The 18,948-nt window shown below is 48.0% G+C and overlaps 1 protein-coding gene across 2 annotated transcripts in view; it reads right to left on the bottom strand.

Moving 5' to 3' along the window:
• Nucleotides 1-18,948, bottom strand: part of LOC135391321 (uncharacterized) — a 350,713-nt gene that overhangs the window by 35,837 nt on the left and 295,928 nt on the right. For both annotated transcript variants that reach the window (XM_064621554.1, XM_064621555.1), the window contains exons 6-7: nucleotides 14,763-14,884; nucleotides 399-516 (exon numbers count right to left, since the gene is read on the bottom strand). In XM_064621554.1, coding sequence (XP_064477624.1) covers nucleotides 399-516; nucleotides 14,763-14,884 — 240 coding nt within the window. The remainder of the gene's footprint in view (nucleotides 1-398; nucleotides 517-14,762; nucleotides 14,885-18,948) is intronic.

The raw sequence follows: 18,948 nt of genomic DNA, 5'->3' as shown, positions 1-18,948 counted from the left end.
TCCCCCAAATGAGCTTCCGGAACACCGGCACAGTCTCCCGTGCTTACCAACCGTGACGGACCTTTCTGTGGACGATACCTCGAGTCGACGTCTTAATAACATTTCCAGATAATCACGAAACATCGTGGTGCTTCAACTAACTAATGATTCCAGTGATGTATTCCCCCTAAAAACCACTGTGTTTCTCACAGCACCGCACCGTGTTTCGCACCGCATTTCTCACATCAAAGAATCGGCGTGTCATTATCGTAAGCACAGTTCACGCCATGACGTAATGAACACTATAAGATTCTTTCAACGACATGCGTAACATAAAAGAACAATAGTGCAGCAGTGCAATTTTTAATTAATTGAATAATGTGACAGTAAGGAAAAGCAGCAAAAGAGCTCTGACTTACCCCGTGTGAGGGTCATGGTGCGAGAACCTTCCGACGCTGACACGAGTCCGTCACACGTAGCGTCGGGCGATTGAGACACCTTGAACACGCGGCTTTGATGGCCCACGTGCTCGTACACCTGTCAGGGAAAGGCAGACTGTAGGCCCCTACCATAGCACATCCTGTACAATCATCCTGTACGTTAGATCCCTTTTCGTAAGCCTCTGCGAAGTTCGTGATGCCAACACAGTATGAGACGTCATGCGTTTCAGGTATTGACCAAAACACGATTTGGACTGTTTGACATTCCGGGTTGAACCATACATATTCTGCCACATTTAGGCTTATACTCCCGTAAATTATACACTATAATCCGTTGACATGCAAGAGCGAATAATCTACAGCTTCGACCTTAGAGGATCATTTCAATACCGTTGGTTGGCAGAACATTCGGCCAGAGATTGTCGTTTATTGGAACAACAAGGTCACAGGAACATTTGCAGTTCCCATCGTATCCGATCATGGGGTGCCTACTTCCACTTCAACAGCTGATGTTTCAAATAAGTTGTAGTTCCATGCCTGGACCCACTTTAAAGCAGGTTTCGTTGGTTGGTTGGTGGTGTTTCGTTTCCGAGCGACCCGCCTGTCGGTATTGCCGCACGTTGCTCCCTGGATCATGCGTTCTGTGCTGACTTCACGAGGAACTATGGCGATATTTGCCTTGCAGCGGCGTCTGAGGGAAACTCAGGAAGAACACACAGACAGCACAACCGCTGAACCCGAAAAAGCCTAGTATCGATTTCCCCACCCTCGTGGCGTAAGTAGACTGCATGGGTCTTTAATGCACGGACTCCGCCTAAACGTTGCCCACACTGTAGCGGACGACGGCAACGACGACAACGATGGCCACGCGCGTGGAGCACCCGCTCCCAGTTCCACCGGCGCGGCCATGGAGACAGGCCACCGTCATCGCCTCTCCGTGGCATACCATCATCGCCGGTCGGGGCTCATGTAGAGGAAGACCACCGTCCTCTACATTTGGTGACCCGGACAAAGAACATCACGTCCGGAGCAATTCGGCCCTTCACGATCCCAAATTTCTGACCACGCCATCGAGCACCACTACCTCCGGCACACACGGCCCACCTTCACTCCTACCGCACTCTTCGCTCTCTCTGACCTACGCTTCTCTCTTCGCTCAAGTCTTCTCACGCTTCTCACTGCCGGCCGCGACACTCGAGCCTTGCGCTCACCTGCCGGTTGCGGCAGTCGCGGCAGCCGACGCCTCGGCACGCTTAAGCCCGTCTCGGCACCTCACTCTCGCCACCTGGGACTATCGAGCTTCGGCTCCCGTGCCGGTCGCGGCACCCCAGGACCACGACACCGAGCGCCTCACTCTCTCTGCGACGGATCGCTGTTCCCGTCCACACCTACCACAAGGATGACTACCTACACACGGATGCTCTCCCCGTCTTCATCCTCTCTGAAGTGCCGCCAACGTGTGCCGTGCCCCTATTCGACCACACGTCACCACGTCTGCACGTCCACCACGGTCGTCCTCAACTCCAGCTCTTGCGATGCGTCCGCAACGCATCTGACGGCCGGGGGACCCCTGTAGCGGACGACGGCAACGACGACAACGATGGCCACGCGCGTGGAGCACCCGCTCCCAGTTCCACCGGCGCGGCCATGGAGACAGGCCACCGTCATCGCCTCTCCGTGGCATACCATCATCGCCGGTCGGGGCTCATGTAGAGGAAGACCACCGTCCTCTACACACACGCCTCACAAGATGTACAGAACGAGGAAATGCTGTTCCCCGAATCGATCCACCTGTCACAGGCTAGCGGATACTGAACACATGCTTGAAAGTGAACATATTCGACACAAGTGTGTCTGGTTGGGTGAGAACTATGATAGTAACGAAAATCTCCAACCGAGTTACAGGAAGGGGATACCCGACGTTTCGGAGCCAGTTCGGCTCCTTCCTCAGGGGTGACTGTAGTGGCCGTTGGCAGCAGCGTTCTTGCCGTGGTTCGAATATCGTGATGCGCCGGATTGTTTTTCAGTCACGTGACGGAGGCCGTTGACGTATACGCTGGGTAACGCTCCAACAGATCGGTTAAGGTTTCCAGGTGTAGATTGTATATGCCAGGACTCTACAAACATTCTTTTGATTTGATTACCCTCAAGGTCGATTATGCAGGCGTTTTGAAAGTCGATAGGATGGTCTCGAACTTGACAGTGTTCAGCGAGAGCGCTTCGTTCGATGTCCGACTTCCGTACATCATTCTTATGTTGCCGTAGCCTTTCGGGGAAGTTCTTTGTCTCGCCGATATATGATGCGCTGCATTTGTTGCATGGAATTTTATAGACTACACCATGTGCTTTTTCTTTCGGTGGGCGATCTTTCGGCCGCGGTGTATAGTGTCCGATTGTTGAGACGGGTTTGTGAGACACACGTATTCCTTCCTTCGCTAGTATACGTGTCAGAGACTCGCTGATTCCCTTCACATATGGCATGGTGATTCGTCTAGTCTGACAGGTCTGGTCGTCAGTGTGACGTGGTCGGTTTCGGAGACCGCGAGCTTGATGCTCCTACACTGTGCTGCATATGAACGGCCGACATCCTGTTTACGGTTAGCTTTACGCAGGATTCACTACTGGCCCATTACATCTAAAAGTTCTTCTGGGGCCCTGGAACCATCCAGCATCCCAGCGTTTTGCCATAGAACACCGGATGGGTTCCTCGTCTCTGACTGTGTGTGACTTTCACTTTGACGCCACCAGTGTCCCATTAATACGTGTTTGCCCCTCACAGCACATAAATGCGAGGTGGTACGATCTTATAACTGTGGCCATGCACCCTCTCAGCGTATTTTACCCTTCATACCCCACGCCTTACCAGCTGGTGTGGTATAATGGTTAAGATGGTCGCCTTCGGCGCTGAGTCTGGGAGGTGACGCGAGCTCGAACCTCGGCACCAGCTGTGCTGTCTGAGGTTTATCCTGGGTTTTCCGCCAGACTTTCCAAAGGAACGTCGCGCCAGTTCCTCCTGAAATCGGCCGGGGATGCGTACTAACCCCTGTCGCCCACTCTGCCCTCCTTCTTCCACTTTTGGAAGTCGTTCATAGCTACAGTTGCTTCGCTGCACTAACGCGGATTTTTTTTAAAATTGTCCTGCAAAAACACAACAACGAGATATCACTTCGCAACATGATGGTGGCCGACGTTGGGGAATGGCGCGTGACTTGCCCCACCCCAGCCAATCAGGGGAGGGCGCGATTTCACGCTGACTACTGAGTGGCTGGCTTTGGACGTGGAATGCGAGGCTGTTCGTAGAGCGCATTGTTGAGAGGACAGACAGGCACAAAAAAACAAGTAACGCGGCGCAGTCTGTGGAATAATCCCCGAGCCAACGCCACGTGTCTATACGTGTGCCCAGACTAATTTTTCTTGTCGACTGCTTCTGAACTCCCTTTCAAAGTCTTAGTGGCTTTTTTGACAATACAACATGCAACATTTTATGGACTGTTTGCATTAATCCCTCGAAAATTTTCGAACCGCCTCATGTTGGTGGGTTTGCTTCTCCTTGGCAACGAATTCTCAATTAGCGCACAAATGTCTGCCTAGGTTACTCCTAGACTAATGTGACCACACGCCCCGATTTGAGAAGGCCAGGTCCCGCTTTTACGGCCGTAGCCCCGCTATCCCGCTAGAACACTTGTGGGACGACATTTTGTCCCGCAGCGAATCCCGAATGAAAAAAAACAAAGTATGGGGCTAAATAGCGCAAGAGCTTTCTACTTTCGCTTCCGCTCGCATCTTTACACGGTCTAATCAGTGGAATAGGGAGACGTGTTGGCTATCAAGCCATCCCCGGGTCAACACTTAGCGGTCTCATCCCTTCCAGTCGATTTCGAAACTATATGGTGCGACATTTTATTCCTATTGGATCACTAATCACGGTATCGGAAATCCCACGCGAAATAGTGGCGTAGTTTCACTGTTATTCGACGGAATACATGACAACAGCAGACGCCGGGTCTTGAGAATATTCCGGAATTCCTTATCCGGAAAAATGAGAGAACGTCACTCCCTAAGAACTAATGAGGGCGCGACCTTCAGTAAAGGAATGCCGCGGCCGCGCGGGAGTCTCATAGTACTCCTGGCCGCATACCCACATGCGGTAGAGATGTGCGTAACCGCCTGCCGCCAGCGGACGCGTACGGATGCCGCCCCAGCTATACTGCCTCCGCCCGCGACTCTCCACAGCGAAAGCTTGACAAGACGGCGGACGACAGCGAAGTCGAGCTACCGACTGTAGTGAACGTTTCCGTCCTCACATCTGAGCTTTTGTGAAATCAGCATCGCAGACGCAAAAAACGCAGGCTTTGGGTTCACTCGCTGTGGCGATAGCGCATTCTTTTCTTGTGAACAATGTTTAGCTTTCAACTTCCTGACACTATGACAGTCAATATCTTACACTTTACTTACCTGCAGTCCCAAATTTTATTCCAGTGTCCACCCAAAAAGTAATTTTAACGCAACGCTCTATAACGTCGGTAGCAATGACATTTTATTTCCATCGTCATAAATTCTCCGGCTGAAAAACGTGAGCATCACTGCAACATACCTTCCAGTCAACGACGCCGTCAATGCGCTCCGTGCGGGAGGCCGAAAAAAAAACAAGAACGCACGCGACTTCCGGTTACTTCCTGATTGGCGGAGCATGTGCGGATTCCGCTTAAAATCGTGCATCGCGCGATCGCCAAAAAGCGGCAAGCGGAGGTGGCTTTTCCCGCACAGCGGCAAGAGTTTACCGCGCAGATTATCCGCATGTGGGTACGCGGCCTCGTCACGCCGCCGGAGTGTCTGCAGCCGCGGATAGAGTCACTAAATAGGGGTACAGAGTATCGTATTCCTTTTCCGCGCCGGAGCCGCCGTCCGATGTCCGCGATTGCGCCGATTGTGACATGATTTCTGCTTCCAAGAACTCGCCGTCCATGTTAAGTCACGTCCGTGCAAAACCGGTTTCCTGGCAGGGAAGGATAACGGACATACTTTCGTTAACGTTTTCATTTTCGCTATTGCTCTATTTTCGTTTCCGTTATCCGTTTCTGATACCAGCTTTTAATTTCATCTCAGTTACGTTTCCGTTACTGTTTCCGGAAATGGAACGGCTGTTACAGAGCTGCGGGAAGGACAGCCAGTCCGGCTCTGTCAGCACCCTGTTTTGCCCAAGTGCTGCTTCGGTGTCACGCGTACACACTACGCAAGTAATTTTACGTCTTTGGGATGCGCACATCTTGCAAGATTTTTAAAGGGGCAATAAACTGGTATACGTGGCGCACTTTTTTTAAATACATTGTGATACGTTGCCGACGGTGAACGTTTTCAAAAAATGTTGTCGCAAAAAAGTAAATAATGGCTCCAAACCGACTGAATATTCACTGCACCCGTTCGCCCTCATGCCCCGCCCTGCGATGTCCTGCGACAATAGAGACACGTCATTTTGACGTCGCGCATCATCAGCCATTTAGAATGCGGACGCTTATACATTAATTTTGTTGTAATATCGAGAAGCGAGGTCAACTCTAAACATATTCCCACTTGTCCAATCCAAGGTAGCCAGTTCAAACTGTACCAAAAACCCTCAATATTCTATTTTACATGCGCACTATTGTTTTCTGTGCTGTATTGCTCCGCGAGGTCACCGCGATGTTTCCGTAACCGGTTCCCTCGCGAGCTGCAGCTTGTCTCAGTGGGGTCCGTCATTGGCTGGGAGAGCGAAATCTCCCCCACGTTCAGCGCCTAGAATTCGGTGTTGCTATACGCTGGGATATAATGACGTGACCCGGTTCCAAGGATAAGGAGAGGCTCGCGCGGATAATGCTCTTTGAATGGCATTCTTTCGTGTTAAAGACGCTCGCTGGAAGCAAACAAATTTCATATTTGGATATCGTGAGTTACGTTCTTTCATTGGGCATAATAATTGGAGAATGTTCGTCGACCTGTTTTGTGCCCCTTTAAAGAAGTTTAGGAACATGCCTTCACTCAGTCTTCTGTCTTCAGTCACTCTGAGTCCAGCAACCCAAGATGGGCGTAACTTTCATCCAATGTCGCATTCATAGGCGGGCGATCTCAGTAGTAAACAATACTGTCATAGCCACGGTGAAATGAAGAAAAAAAAAATAAACATATGCTGTCATCCCTGTGCTATGGTAGAGTAGAGTGCGCGGAGTCTATGCTGTGTAAATCTCATGTCTTGACGTCATGTAGGTAGGATGTAATGTCAGGAATAGGTCAGCGGGTGATGCACCCTCGATATCCAATGTTGCGCTTTGTTTCCATGCTGTCGTGTAGTATTTAGAGCATTACAAAGAATGGTGTCATCAAAATACACACACACACACACACACACACACACAAATGAAAAGTCACCGAAATCTCATTGCACAACAGTAATAGCCACTACCCCAATTGAATATACCGGACGATAATTTTCGTTTCCGTTTCCGGTAATGGAGGACAGTGGTATGCGTTTCCGTTTCCGTTATCGTTACCACCTCCAATTTCGGTAATATATCGTTTCTCTTTCCGTTACCATTACCGATACCCTTCCCTGTTTCCTGGGTTGCGAACTGGCTCGGCTCCGCATTGTTATCCGCCGGAGAAGGGGGAGTTTGCGTCCCATTGCTAGGCGACGCAGCCGCGGCTGACTCAAGATGGCGGTCCCTCTCGCCGGCGTGGTTCAGTGTCGGTACTCTGCTCCCTGTTTAGTGACTCTAGCCGCGGGAGCAGCGCTGATCTTTAAAACTAGTTTATTTAGCATCTAACCACTTTCCATTGTTGGCCGATGCCAAACATAGTGTTATCGGTTTCATACATGGGTTTCCGTATGCGACCGTCCATTTAAAGGAGCAATGAGGTAACATTTAACGTCGCTCGAACTCCAGCTTCGACGGTCAATCCTGCCCACCAGGAGTCATCATTGCAAATATTTTCGCTCTGCGGTGAGTTATAGCTGTGCAATCGAATTTACAAAACACAGTCGGAGAAAACAGCCGCGGACGGCTGACACGATGCTCCCGTGGTGGTGAAGGCTTCGTGCCTTCCTTCTTTGTTTATTATTCGCATTTCACGCTCCGCTTATACATGCTTGAGCTGTACTGCTGTATGTCACTGGTCAAGTGAGGGGGGCTAGCGTACATCGCGACGTCCTCTCGCTCTGCGATGCGCTTGTTTCATGACGAGAAGGATTTTTTCAAAGGTGTGCTGAACAGAGCCTTCGCTTTCACTCTGTAGGTCACCTACGCTCATCGTTCTTCAGCGGGAACTCATTTTATTTGTCGGAGAACATTCTGCACCGAAAAACGAAAAAAAAAAAGAAAGAAATGGGGGAAGGGTCACCTCAGTGCTGCTTTAAGCAAAGCTCGCTTGCGCGGGCTTTGCTCCTTAAGCTGCCTCAGTGGGACCGTGGTCTTGGTTAGAGTTACTAAATAAGCTTCGCCTATTTAGTGACTCTAGTCTTGGTATGAGAATCAATCAAACATCGCTGCGCAGACGATAATGACGACACTGAACCGCAAAGTTCAGCAAGTTTGGGCTGAGATTTTTTCTTCATAGTAACAAGTATTAGTGCCGTTGTTCCTGTTTAACTTTGACTGTTAACCATTTTGTTTGTTGCCATTTTGTATATTTGAATGTCTTTGCTTTTCATAACCTATTTAAACATGTATAACATTTTGTGGTGCACCAAGTAGAAGACCCTACTGGTTGTTTTTGGGCATCTAAACAAAAATAAAGTTATGATTATATCTGCGAGTATGAAGACCGTTGTAACTCCGCCCTTTGGGTAGCGTGAAGACGGACTCCAACAAACTATGCAGGGAAATGGAGACAGACGCCGGTAGCAAGGATACGGGGGAAGGCGACACAGTATATATTTACATCATGTACATACTGGTGACGGACATACGTCCAAAGTACAGAAAGGCGATGAGCACCCAATGTCGGATGATTTTAAAACCATGGAAGGCGAGAGTGTCCCTCTTTCTCTATTCCAGGAATACATCCCCTGCTTTGTTCGACCTGTTAACTGCGTCCTGGCTTTATTGTCCGCAGGAGACCGCAGGTCTGTCTTCGGTCTTCTTCCCTGGCGTAGCTGCTCCCAAAAAACTTCTCAACTAGGTCGTCCCACGTTACAAATTTCGGAACTTGACCTTGAGTCATAACAAGACACGCTAAACAGAATACGTCCTGGTCAAAGCACCTATTTGATGTGCGCGCTAGGTAACACGTAATAAAAAAAAATGAGTAGAATATAAAGTGAACATAAATAAATATAGTAACGGGATTGGGTATAGGCGAAGAGTTTGATCTGTTGACTCACAGCACCCCCTACCTTCCTCACCGCAGATACATCATGGCTTGGGACTTGACGAATATGGTCGCGCTACCAGTTATGGGAAGGACTTGAAATACTACTTTAAGTATGCTTCTCAATACTTGTACTTTACGTCAAAATACATTTCAATTTGTGCACTTTGTTTCTGGAGTTTTCTTCGGTACTTTCCTTTCAAGTACTCAAGTACCCAATTGGCAATACACACGCAAAGCTTGGTCGCAAAATCATTTATTTCGGTACATATTAATGAGTGAGATGTAAAACTATCCATGGTTTCTAGCTAGCAATTGGCCAAAATGCCAGCTAAAGGCATTCTAAAGATAATAGTCGAAACATAATTACCTCACGTTTTATGACTACAAAGTGTTGAAGCGTCCAGCGACATGATCTAAATTTGTAACGTACTTGATGAGTACTTTAAAGTAGTTTGCGAAGGATTTTGTACTTAAGATTGATTGATTGATTTTTGAAAGAAAAAAATGGAGATGTTAGTCTCGAGTCACTCGGGACTGGCTACTCCAGGACGCGTTATTAAGAAAGGGAAACAAATGGGAAAGAAAGGGAAATTACACAAAACTCGACGCTTTGCAACAGAATGGAAACACAGTAAATGAGAACATCACCACCTAGCTTGGCACCAAAAGTGAAATCTCAATGCACAAAAACGCTCTGTCACAATCTGTCGAGAATTTGCACAAGAGCGCGCATGGCAGGTATGAGCTGATTTGCTGGCCGGCACCCAAGAACCTTTTCGGTGGAGTATGGCCGATTATCCAGCCGGGACAGGGACGACACAAGGGTACAATTTTGTACTTAACTTAGGCACATTTGTAGCGTGGTACTTTGTACTGCATTAAAGTACAACATGTTCTAGATACTTGGTACTTTACTTTAAGTACAATTTTGAAGTACTTTGCCCATCACTGCCGCTACCCTAGAGTCAACCCCACAACAATACAATCTGGTTTGGAAGAAAAGTGATTTCATTTCATGCAAGTGAGAGTGTTCCGAAACAACGACGTTTTCGCTCGCTTTCACAACTCATAACGTTTGCGAGTCAGCCCGTTAGAGCTAGAACCGCTGCTCTATTATGTCCCAACCAGCAGCTCCGAAAAACGATCTGCACCGAACCACAGAAGGGGACAAACTTGTAGAGTATTATCTTTCCATCAAGGGCGATTTTTACGGACTACACTTTCACCGGAAAAATGGCTGGCGTCGCAGTTAGCTGGAAATCCCGCTGAACTATAATAACAATTAGAAACATTAAATTAGTGTTCAACGGTCACTTATACAGGGTGTTTCACATAATGTGCTAAAAAAGTGTATTGAAAGGGTATATATTCACATATATTAAAAAGTATACTTGCATGAAAATCATGATCAGTGATGTAGTTGCCCGTGGAAGATTACTACCGCATTATTGCCGTTTTTTTTTCCTTTTTTCGTTTTCTTTCTATCTTTTCGTTCCCTTTCCTTTTTTTTTTCGTCCCTTTTTATGAAAGGAATAGCAAGTCGGTCTTTGCCTGACTAACCTTTCCTTGCTTTTTTTTTCTCAATAAACATATCCCGCACCCCCGCATTATTACCGCATTACTACCGCGCGCCATGGCACAGACATGAGTTCTATAATCGGCAACGTCCTGGGAGTGAAGCCACGAGTTGAGGAGCTATGCTTCGAATGCGAGGCAGCTGGGGCAATGGTTCGTATGGAGGAACACCACCTCATCTTCAACATCTCATGCCTCCTACGCGAAGTGAATTCTCTTGAAAAACGGTCGTGTGTCACGAAATCTGTAAATCGTGTGCCCGAAACAGTAACCTTCTTTGCACTATCAGGTTGCACTGCCGCTCGTGATACAGAGTCGAAGCAACGTGGTCCACGCAATACGGCTCGTTATCGCGAAGCTCTAACTGAAACAATTTTTCGGTTGCCTCACGCTGCAAAAACCTGAATATTAAAAAGAAAAAGTCAACGTAGTATGCTCACTGCTACCTAAAACTCTCTATATTCGTTTTCAAAATCGTATTACGCTTATCCACTTGAAGCGCTTTCCCACGCACCGCATCTGGCATCACTTCCTCGAGCACCGTTATTTGGAGCAGTCCGGTCACGTTTCTTTCCCGGGGGTTATACCCTTTTCTGGTTCGAAAAATATTTTTCCACGCATGCGACTTTTAACCGACAGAAAGTGAAGGTAAAGGAAAATGGCAGGGAGCAAGGTACGATCTGCAAGGTAGATCCATGCCTGTCTGGGTGGCGTTGCAAGAAAATCACTTCCACGAGTACTGTATTGTCATTGCCAGCCTCATTGGCAGAGCTGAGTCCAAAAATTTTGCTCCGGGAGGGTGCAAAAATTGTTCCCCTGGAAGAACCAGGTCATGTGCAGAGTTCCATTAGGGGAGGAGGTGCAAAAGACTTGCTCCAAGGGGGCAATAGTTTGACTCGCAATTTTCGCATGGGGCAAAACGCCTGTAACGGGACGCGGGAGAACAGGCATGCGCGCGGCAAATAGGCGGTAACATCAGAGACTATTTCCGTGTTCGCGATTTTCGGTAGCGCCAAAATCAATGCAGCGCCATGGTGAGCTAGCAGCATGCTGAGCTCATTCTAGCTCGCCATAGCTACTCAAGCGGCCAGTCAAATCCAAGAGGAAGGGACTCTGATCATTGCAGCGCCTTGCACTGTCCGATGCGCGCCTTGCACCCGCAGAGGGCAGGTTTTTGACGGAAACCCATATGACACCGTCGGGAACGGGCGATTGACTGGCGCACGTAGCAGAACAAAGCTTGTCCTCTCAATGGAATTCGTCAAATTCGTGAAAAAGTTGTAGTTGAAGTACGAAATCGTGCACTGGATAAAGGTGAACAACTGAATTCCAAATTCAATATATGTACGAATGGGGAATTTGCTTTTGCCCATTTCATTTTTTTTTCCTCCCTGGGAATAGCAAGCCGCCATAGCGGTGGCTAACCTTTCCTTCTTCATTTTTTTAATAATAAACATATCCCCCCCCCCCCCACCTGAGGGTTCTTTACCGTGCGATGAAAGCTCATCACACGGTACCCCGTATTTAACGTCCCTCGCGTAAGACGGCTTGTCTAAGCAACTTGTACCCTGGCACTAAGTTGTTGGCGTCCTCGGCCTAAATATTATCCAGTGACTAAAACCATACTACGAGAAGGAAAGCTTCGCAACGGAACTTTCGAGCCCCCCCCCCCCTCCATTATATATTCCCATCTCTTCGTAAAGTCTCACAATATTTTAAACTCTGTCTTGCAACGTTTCCGAAACACGAGTCATACGATTACTGCATTTAACTATGCTTTTCGGCAAATCCACAAACTTCATGCTTTGCAATTTTTACATTCATTCCGCGTGCGCAGAAAATAATTCAACATTCCGTTATTGCTAACGGGAAGCATATGCATTTTCCTTTCTGATTTATGGTGTGTCTTTTTTTTTTTTTTTTTGCGCGGTATCTTTCGACTCTCAGTTCTGCCGGCAGCAGCTACGGATTGGAGCAACTACGATTGGGCACCACGTACGCCGAACAACTAACTCAAGCCCTCCTACAACCGGCACTGGTACTTCTATCCATTAAATTAGTAATTATTTAAACACGAAACCATCGAACCGTTGCTCTGAAAAAAGTGACGAAATGAATTAGAAAACAGGCTTCCGTGGACCAGTTGGTGGCACACCTGCTTACTGATCCCAAGGTGGCGGGATCGAACGTGGGCAATGATGATAGTGACCCGGGTTCGAATCCGAGCGCCCGTTGTGCTGTCTGCGTGTTTTCCCTGGGTTTTCCTCAGACGCTTTAACACAAATGTCGGCACAGCTTCCTGTGAAGTCGGCCCTGTACGCGCGATCCCCTTCCCGAGATATTCGTGACGTTGCCCGCCTCAACGTGGCCGGCTACGTTCCGTCACCACCGCCACTACCGCTGTTAATGATTCCAGTAACTCCGTGGGAGGATGCTTGAACAGGCCGTCTTCCGCGAAGGGCGTTAAAGATACCGTAAAACAGTACGCTCAATCTCAGAAAACTTATCCATTCTATAGCTTTTTACCCTCAGTACTTTCCCGTCACAATTTTGTTCCCAATTGCCTTCGTAGTTTTTTTACGAAATTGAAATTGAAAATTACGGGCAACACTGTGTCGACGTGGCCACCAAATGCGTGTTGCTCGTCAAGTGCGACGGGACATACATTGCATGCGCACAACACTGGGTTGTAAACGGATAAAAGTCGGCTATACGGCCGCGGAGATCATCCACGTCATTTTCAGACACGTAGATCACTGTTGCTCGACGAACTGGGGACTATTTCTCACCAGACGTTGCCACGAGCCGTTTTACCGCAATTTTGCTAGCAAATTAAAAATACTAAGAGCACCCTGTGCCATATAGACCTTGTTGCGCTGGGATTACGAGCAATAGTGAGCTGTTAAACTGCGCTACCAACTTAGATCGCGTATTTGCTGCTTTGCAGCACCTTTAAACACGGCGTGCGGTGTGCCGAGATGTGCCGAGCATGTTAAATAACCCACAGACGGGCAAGAATTAATGCACAGAGCGGCAACTGCGGCGTCGGTCATGAAGACAGTCACCTTGCGAAGCAAAAGCCACGAAATATCAATTACCAAGTTCTCGTTATTAAACGCACAAAACACAGCGCTCACTTAAAAAGGCGGGCGTCATCACAAACCTTCCAGTCAATTTCCGACCTTCAAAGTTACTAATCTGACAAGTGACACTTCCTTTACGCACACAACGCAAACAAGACAAAAAAATATATATACGATAATCTAGTTTCGGATCTTACTCTGCGCGCCCTCTCAGCATTGGAAAGAGGCCGTAAGGGAAGCAGACGAAATGAAAAGCGGCGGTAATGAATTTTGAAGGTGCCATATCTGAGGGGGGCAAAAAAGACAGTGGGTGAACCCAGTGTTAATATAAAAATGGGGCGGGCGTTGGTAACGGGATGTTCTTTCATGACAGCTGCGGCCCCCGTTTTCATTTCCGAGCAGAGGTGAAAGAATGCGGCTTCGCTGGGTGCAAAATGACACACGCTCGGCGCATGCGTGCCATTTCCGCATCAAAGGCGACGACGGAAGGTTAATTGTGAGCTGGCGTGGGTAAACTATATGAAGCGCGATTGCTGCGTTGTCTGGGTCAACGACGCTGATTCGGAAATATGACAGAAAAATGTGTGTGTCGCCAGAGGCAGCAGTTATGAAATGCATTGTGATGCAGATGGATAAGATAGTTGTCGTTATGTGTAGGCAAATTCACAAAACAGGAAAGGATGTTCGGGTGTACACGGGAGATTGTTTGGAAAACTGCATTACCGTCAGTAGTGTCCTCAGCAGTATAAGCAGGACCGCAGCAAAACAATTCCCGCATACTCGAATGCGCGGTGCCGTGCACCAACGAAAAGCGAAGCTTATATTTCCAGTTTGCTAACATGCACTCGTATCAGTGGTGTTATCAGCGGTAACAAAATCAACGAAGCGAAGTAGAGACATGGGCAAATTCGATATTTTCACATAGATAACAAGAAGTCGTGATGATGACTTAGGTATATAAAGTATTCTGATCACTGTCAGTGTCACAGCTACAGTAAGAATCACCTTATGTCGTAGCCGGATTACCATCGTATGGCGCTCGGGTTAACTCGTATGACAGATGGATTAATTTTTTGGAGTTTGGATTAAATTGTGTGGCACCTGATACAAAATTTTGGCATCGGGATTATTTCTTATGACACGCGGATTAAGATTATGCTGATTCGATTAAAATGAGCGAGAAATCCTGGTAGAGCGGCACAAGGCTAAACGTAGCAATAGGGTGGCGATGCAGAGCAGCAATTCTTCAGACTTTGGGTCATCTGCATTTCGCGATTTCATGAACTGAAGGCAAAAATGTGGGCCCGAGGTTCGCTTCAATAGAATAGGACCTCATACTCACGAAGCAACGATAGCTGTCTCCATCACTGTATGGTAAGGCATGCGCACTCCGTTGAACCATCTTGCCTACGAGGTAGTACGCGGATCCTTCTTTCCAGACGGCCAGACACGTCAGCTCTTCAACTGGAAAAAGAAAATGAAAAGAAAAACTGTGAATGAATAACAAAGTGAACAAATAATTCACGAAAAAGCCAACGAGTGCCAGCGCCTGGACGCTCCTGATCACAGGTCAGGGCATAGCCTCCTGTACACTACATGCCTGCTCAATGAGGCAAAATCGGCCGTTTACGCTACCGCATAGGGCCCGAGTTTCCTAGGGTCGACTGAGGGTGGGAACCACTACTATAGTCAGAGCAGTGATAACCCTTGCCTACCCCGTTAGCGTAAGCTGCTGTATGCGTGATGCATACGCTGATACCGAGCTTAGCGGAGATAAACATCCTGGGTCAACACCTCCTAGATAAGAACAAGGCCTGCACACTATGTCACACAGCGTCACACAGGAAGACCTGCTGTGGATGCTGCTATGACGTCAACGAAAGAGCGAACAGGAGAAAAGCTCGAAGCAGCTCGCAAAGCTCACGCCGGCCTGCGTAAGTTGGGCAGTGCGCAGGCCTTCTACTATCTAGGAGGTGTTGCCTGGGTGGGTGCACGCTGTGCAGGTCTCCGTCATCGCCCGATAAGCCAATGGCAATCGAAAGACACCACGCCAGTTAGCTTTGATACGTTCTCGTTTGAGTGGTATGTCATGTCTCCAACTGTCGGATGCCACCGCTTATAATCTACACTCTGTGTGTAGGAGAACGGCGTTATGACCGATACTCCGGATATCGCATCGAGATAACCATCATCACCCTAGGGAACTAGCGCCACCATTGTAGACGACCGTCGCTTGTGTGTTTCGGGATCATTGGGCAGGCATAGGAGGCTACGGTTAGGGATGCTACCCCTACTCCACATTAGCATGACCGTCTCGTGAATTAGTGAGCCTTAAATAAACGGGACGGAAAGTTCATACACCTTTCCACTCACTCTTACATGTTTTTTCACGCACTCACACATCTATACACGAAGCAAGGGGACTGCTGAGAAGATATAGGCGAACGAGCCGAGGCGAGCTCCATCTAGGGACAAACACAACGCATAGTGCCTCCAACATGATTCAACATGGGGCTTACTCAAAGAGCCTAAAGGACAAAGTCAACAAGTAGTTCACGAAAAAGCCAATGAGTGCCAGGGGTTGAATCTGCACCCTCCTGAATCAGGAATCCAGTTCAGGTTATATGCGTAAAATGTCAAAAATGTGTGTTTCTGAGCGCCCTCGCGCACCTTCTGGCATTACTAAGCCGATTTCATAGCAAAACACGTGAGCTGTGCTCAGAACGTTCTTGGGTCAGTGAAACGTCAGTGTACCGTCACCAAATGAACCTCGTTTCTTGGTTTTGGGTCATCGTTGAATTAATGCCGATCCGAGCACTGCACGGGCCTGAATTTACCGACTCGGCCCGGCTCCGACGCCACGGAGGCTTATCGACCCGAGCCACAGCGTAAACCAGCGGGCAACAGCGTAAACCATACATATTTGGAACCTGTAAGCACAGCTTTCGATGCGGTGTGTGCTTGTGTACTAGGGATGGAATGATATCGATATTCTTATCGGTATTTTATGCATGCGATGTTATCGATACTTTTAAAATATCGATATTTATCGTAAAAAATATCGATATTCATATCGATATAAATATTAATACTACATCGATATAGATACGCATGCTGAAATATCAGTAATTTGGCATCGTCTGCGTTCGAATAGGAGTGAAAAAAGGAGCGCGTCCGACTTTCTTAACCAAACGACAGATTTTTTGCTCTCTCCTTTTGATTGGGTTTTGCTCTGGCGGTGAGGAAAGGTTGGGGATGGGGAGACGGTTAAACAGCAGGATGCCGATACTCCATGTAAAGATGTGATGGACGTTAGGGGCATATCAGTGTTGATGTTGCATAATTTGTGAACCGCGTGAAGGACGCACGACAATGCCCCCCCCCCCCCCCACTATTGGAAAGCCACAAATTTAATTCATTTAACTAGTCTATTCTTACTGTGTTCCCTTTGCACAAGGGTCTTAGCGGTTTTGTCTATATCTGTAGGCGTATGTCTGTAGACATCAGGCACTATACAGCATAACTGGAAACAAGCGTGTGGCAGTATTCTGCAGCTTGAGGAACTTGATGACGACGGTTCAAGAGGGCACACTTGCTCCCCTGTAAAGGTTGGAGCGCCGAAGAGAGTTCGATGAAGACACCTGAAGTGTCCTCGAAGAAATCTGCGTCGACGGTTGTTCGGCGGCAGCTCGCTTTGGCCGTATACTTGACAGCAATACAGGGAGCATTCAAGTTTTCACCGACGCACCAACGACGCGTTCCAGCTCAACTCTTGAAAGGTTTGGCATAAATAGTTTTACCCTATGGGGACATCTGAGCCCTCTGTTTGCCTTTCTCCTTTGCGTCGATGTCTGCTCGCGAGAGCTGTCAGCCATTGTTTTTATCCGGCGTTATAGCTCTGACGAGGAAGTGAACATCTCATTCCTGTCCCTACTGTGTGCAAAAACTTCGCTTCCAGCCGTTTAGCACAGATGTCTTGCATGTGCTGATGCTGCAGTATTCCAGGCAGTATCTCCAACGACGGCGCCTTGCATCACGAAATTCCAAGGGACAATGCGCGAAAGAGAAAATGGTTTCAGGCGAACTGGTTGCGTGTGTTCTGAACAGATGGCGCCACGAGGTGTGTCAGCCTTACCTATAGGCTCCTTGGTTATACCTAGGCCCCCATCTGCACCAGGTCTGAAAGCTTCACGAAACCCCAGCGAAAGTTTTTGCCGAACTTAGTCTACTTACTTACCGCAATGGCGCCCGCTACATGGCCCATAATGATGGCGATGTCGTTGGATGGCGATCAACGCGTAAAATGTGATAACATGTCTAGCAGCAAAAGAGAATGAGAGATAAAAAACGCTCACGGTACGTGTTTTGCAGAATTAAATTCAAGGAACAATTGGAACGCCTGAACGTGAACGTCCACATGGGCACATAATAGACCGAGCGTAATGGTATCTGTTTGTGTCATCTACTATGATCGTCCGCTGCCGCAGAACACACCGGCCAGCGGCTGGGATTTAAATTCGTTGAAAACAGCATTCTACCTCAAATTTCGATATATCTAACGATTACTCGAGGTCACAGCGGTACCGAAATGCCTGAATGGTGCACACAGCGCTTGGAACGAATTTGGGGAGAAGCTGCAGCACGCGATTGCCAGGATGGAAAGATGTGCATCATAACTATTTGTCGTAACGAATCGGGGTCTGCTTAGCAGCTTCTTGGGCCCTGTAGGGAGCGCTGATGTGGTAAGCAAACGAAATAAGTGCGGCAGAGCTTTTTCTTGGGAGGTTTTAGGCCTTGTGTAAGGCATGGATGCCTAGGCGTTACTTGGCGAAGGACTCCTTAACTTTTGCTTGGCGAAGCAATCTTTGAAATTCGACTGCTAAAAAGCTGCTGAATAGAGCTACCACATATCAAAGCTTCGAGAAGAACATACAGATTTCTAGGTTTACCATTCATCTTCGGGAGGTTTTAAAGAAAAATCGTTGCGTACCATTGCAAACATCGTTAGCGAAGTCGTGCTTTTCCAAATGCACGAACATAGGTCAATGCGTCGTTCCAATACGGAATATAGCGGGTGGAGTACTCTGCTTCCTTGGTGTAGAATTGGTTAATTAAAGTGGAAGCCTGCGAAATATCTTACTGGGAAGGCGTGGATGGTCTTTTCTATAGTCGCGTGTGGAAGTAAAGCTCTGGAGGATAGCAGCATTGTTGTGCGTAGTTGCTCTATTTGTAACTCGACTACCTTTCAGGTAACGGAGTGGTGGTTTCGTCGCACTTTAAAGTGGCAGCGAAAAAACGTATAACGTTGAACATAGAAGTAAAATGCAAGCGAGCTGCTGTATGCTTGACATTGGCAACATGTCCCGGAGCTTGGGGGAAGGACAAAAGACAAAACACACAAACGAAAAGCTCAGCGACATGTTGCCAACGTCAAAAAAGGTATCTCCGTTATGAGTGCGGGCATTGCAGTTCTTACTCCACTGCCGTCACCGCTGCTGCTCCCCGGAGGAACGCGAACAGAACCGATA

The sequence above is a fragment of the Ornithodoros turicata genome, chromosome 4 (genome assembly GCF_037126465.1).
Source record: "Ornithodoros turicata isolate Travis chromosome 4, ASM3712646v1, whole genome shotgun sequence".
Lineage (NCBI taxonomy): Eukaryota > Metazoa > Arthropoda > Arachnida > Ixodida > Argasidae > Ornithodoros > Ornithodoros turicata.
The sequence above is the reverse complement of the archived record's forward strand: the minus strand, read 5'-3'. Positions and strand labels throughout refer to the sequence as shown.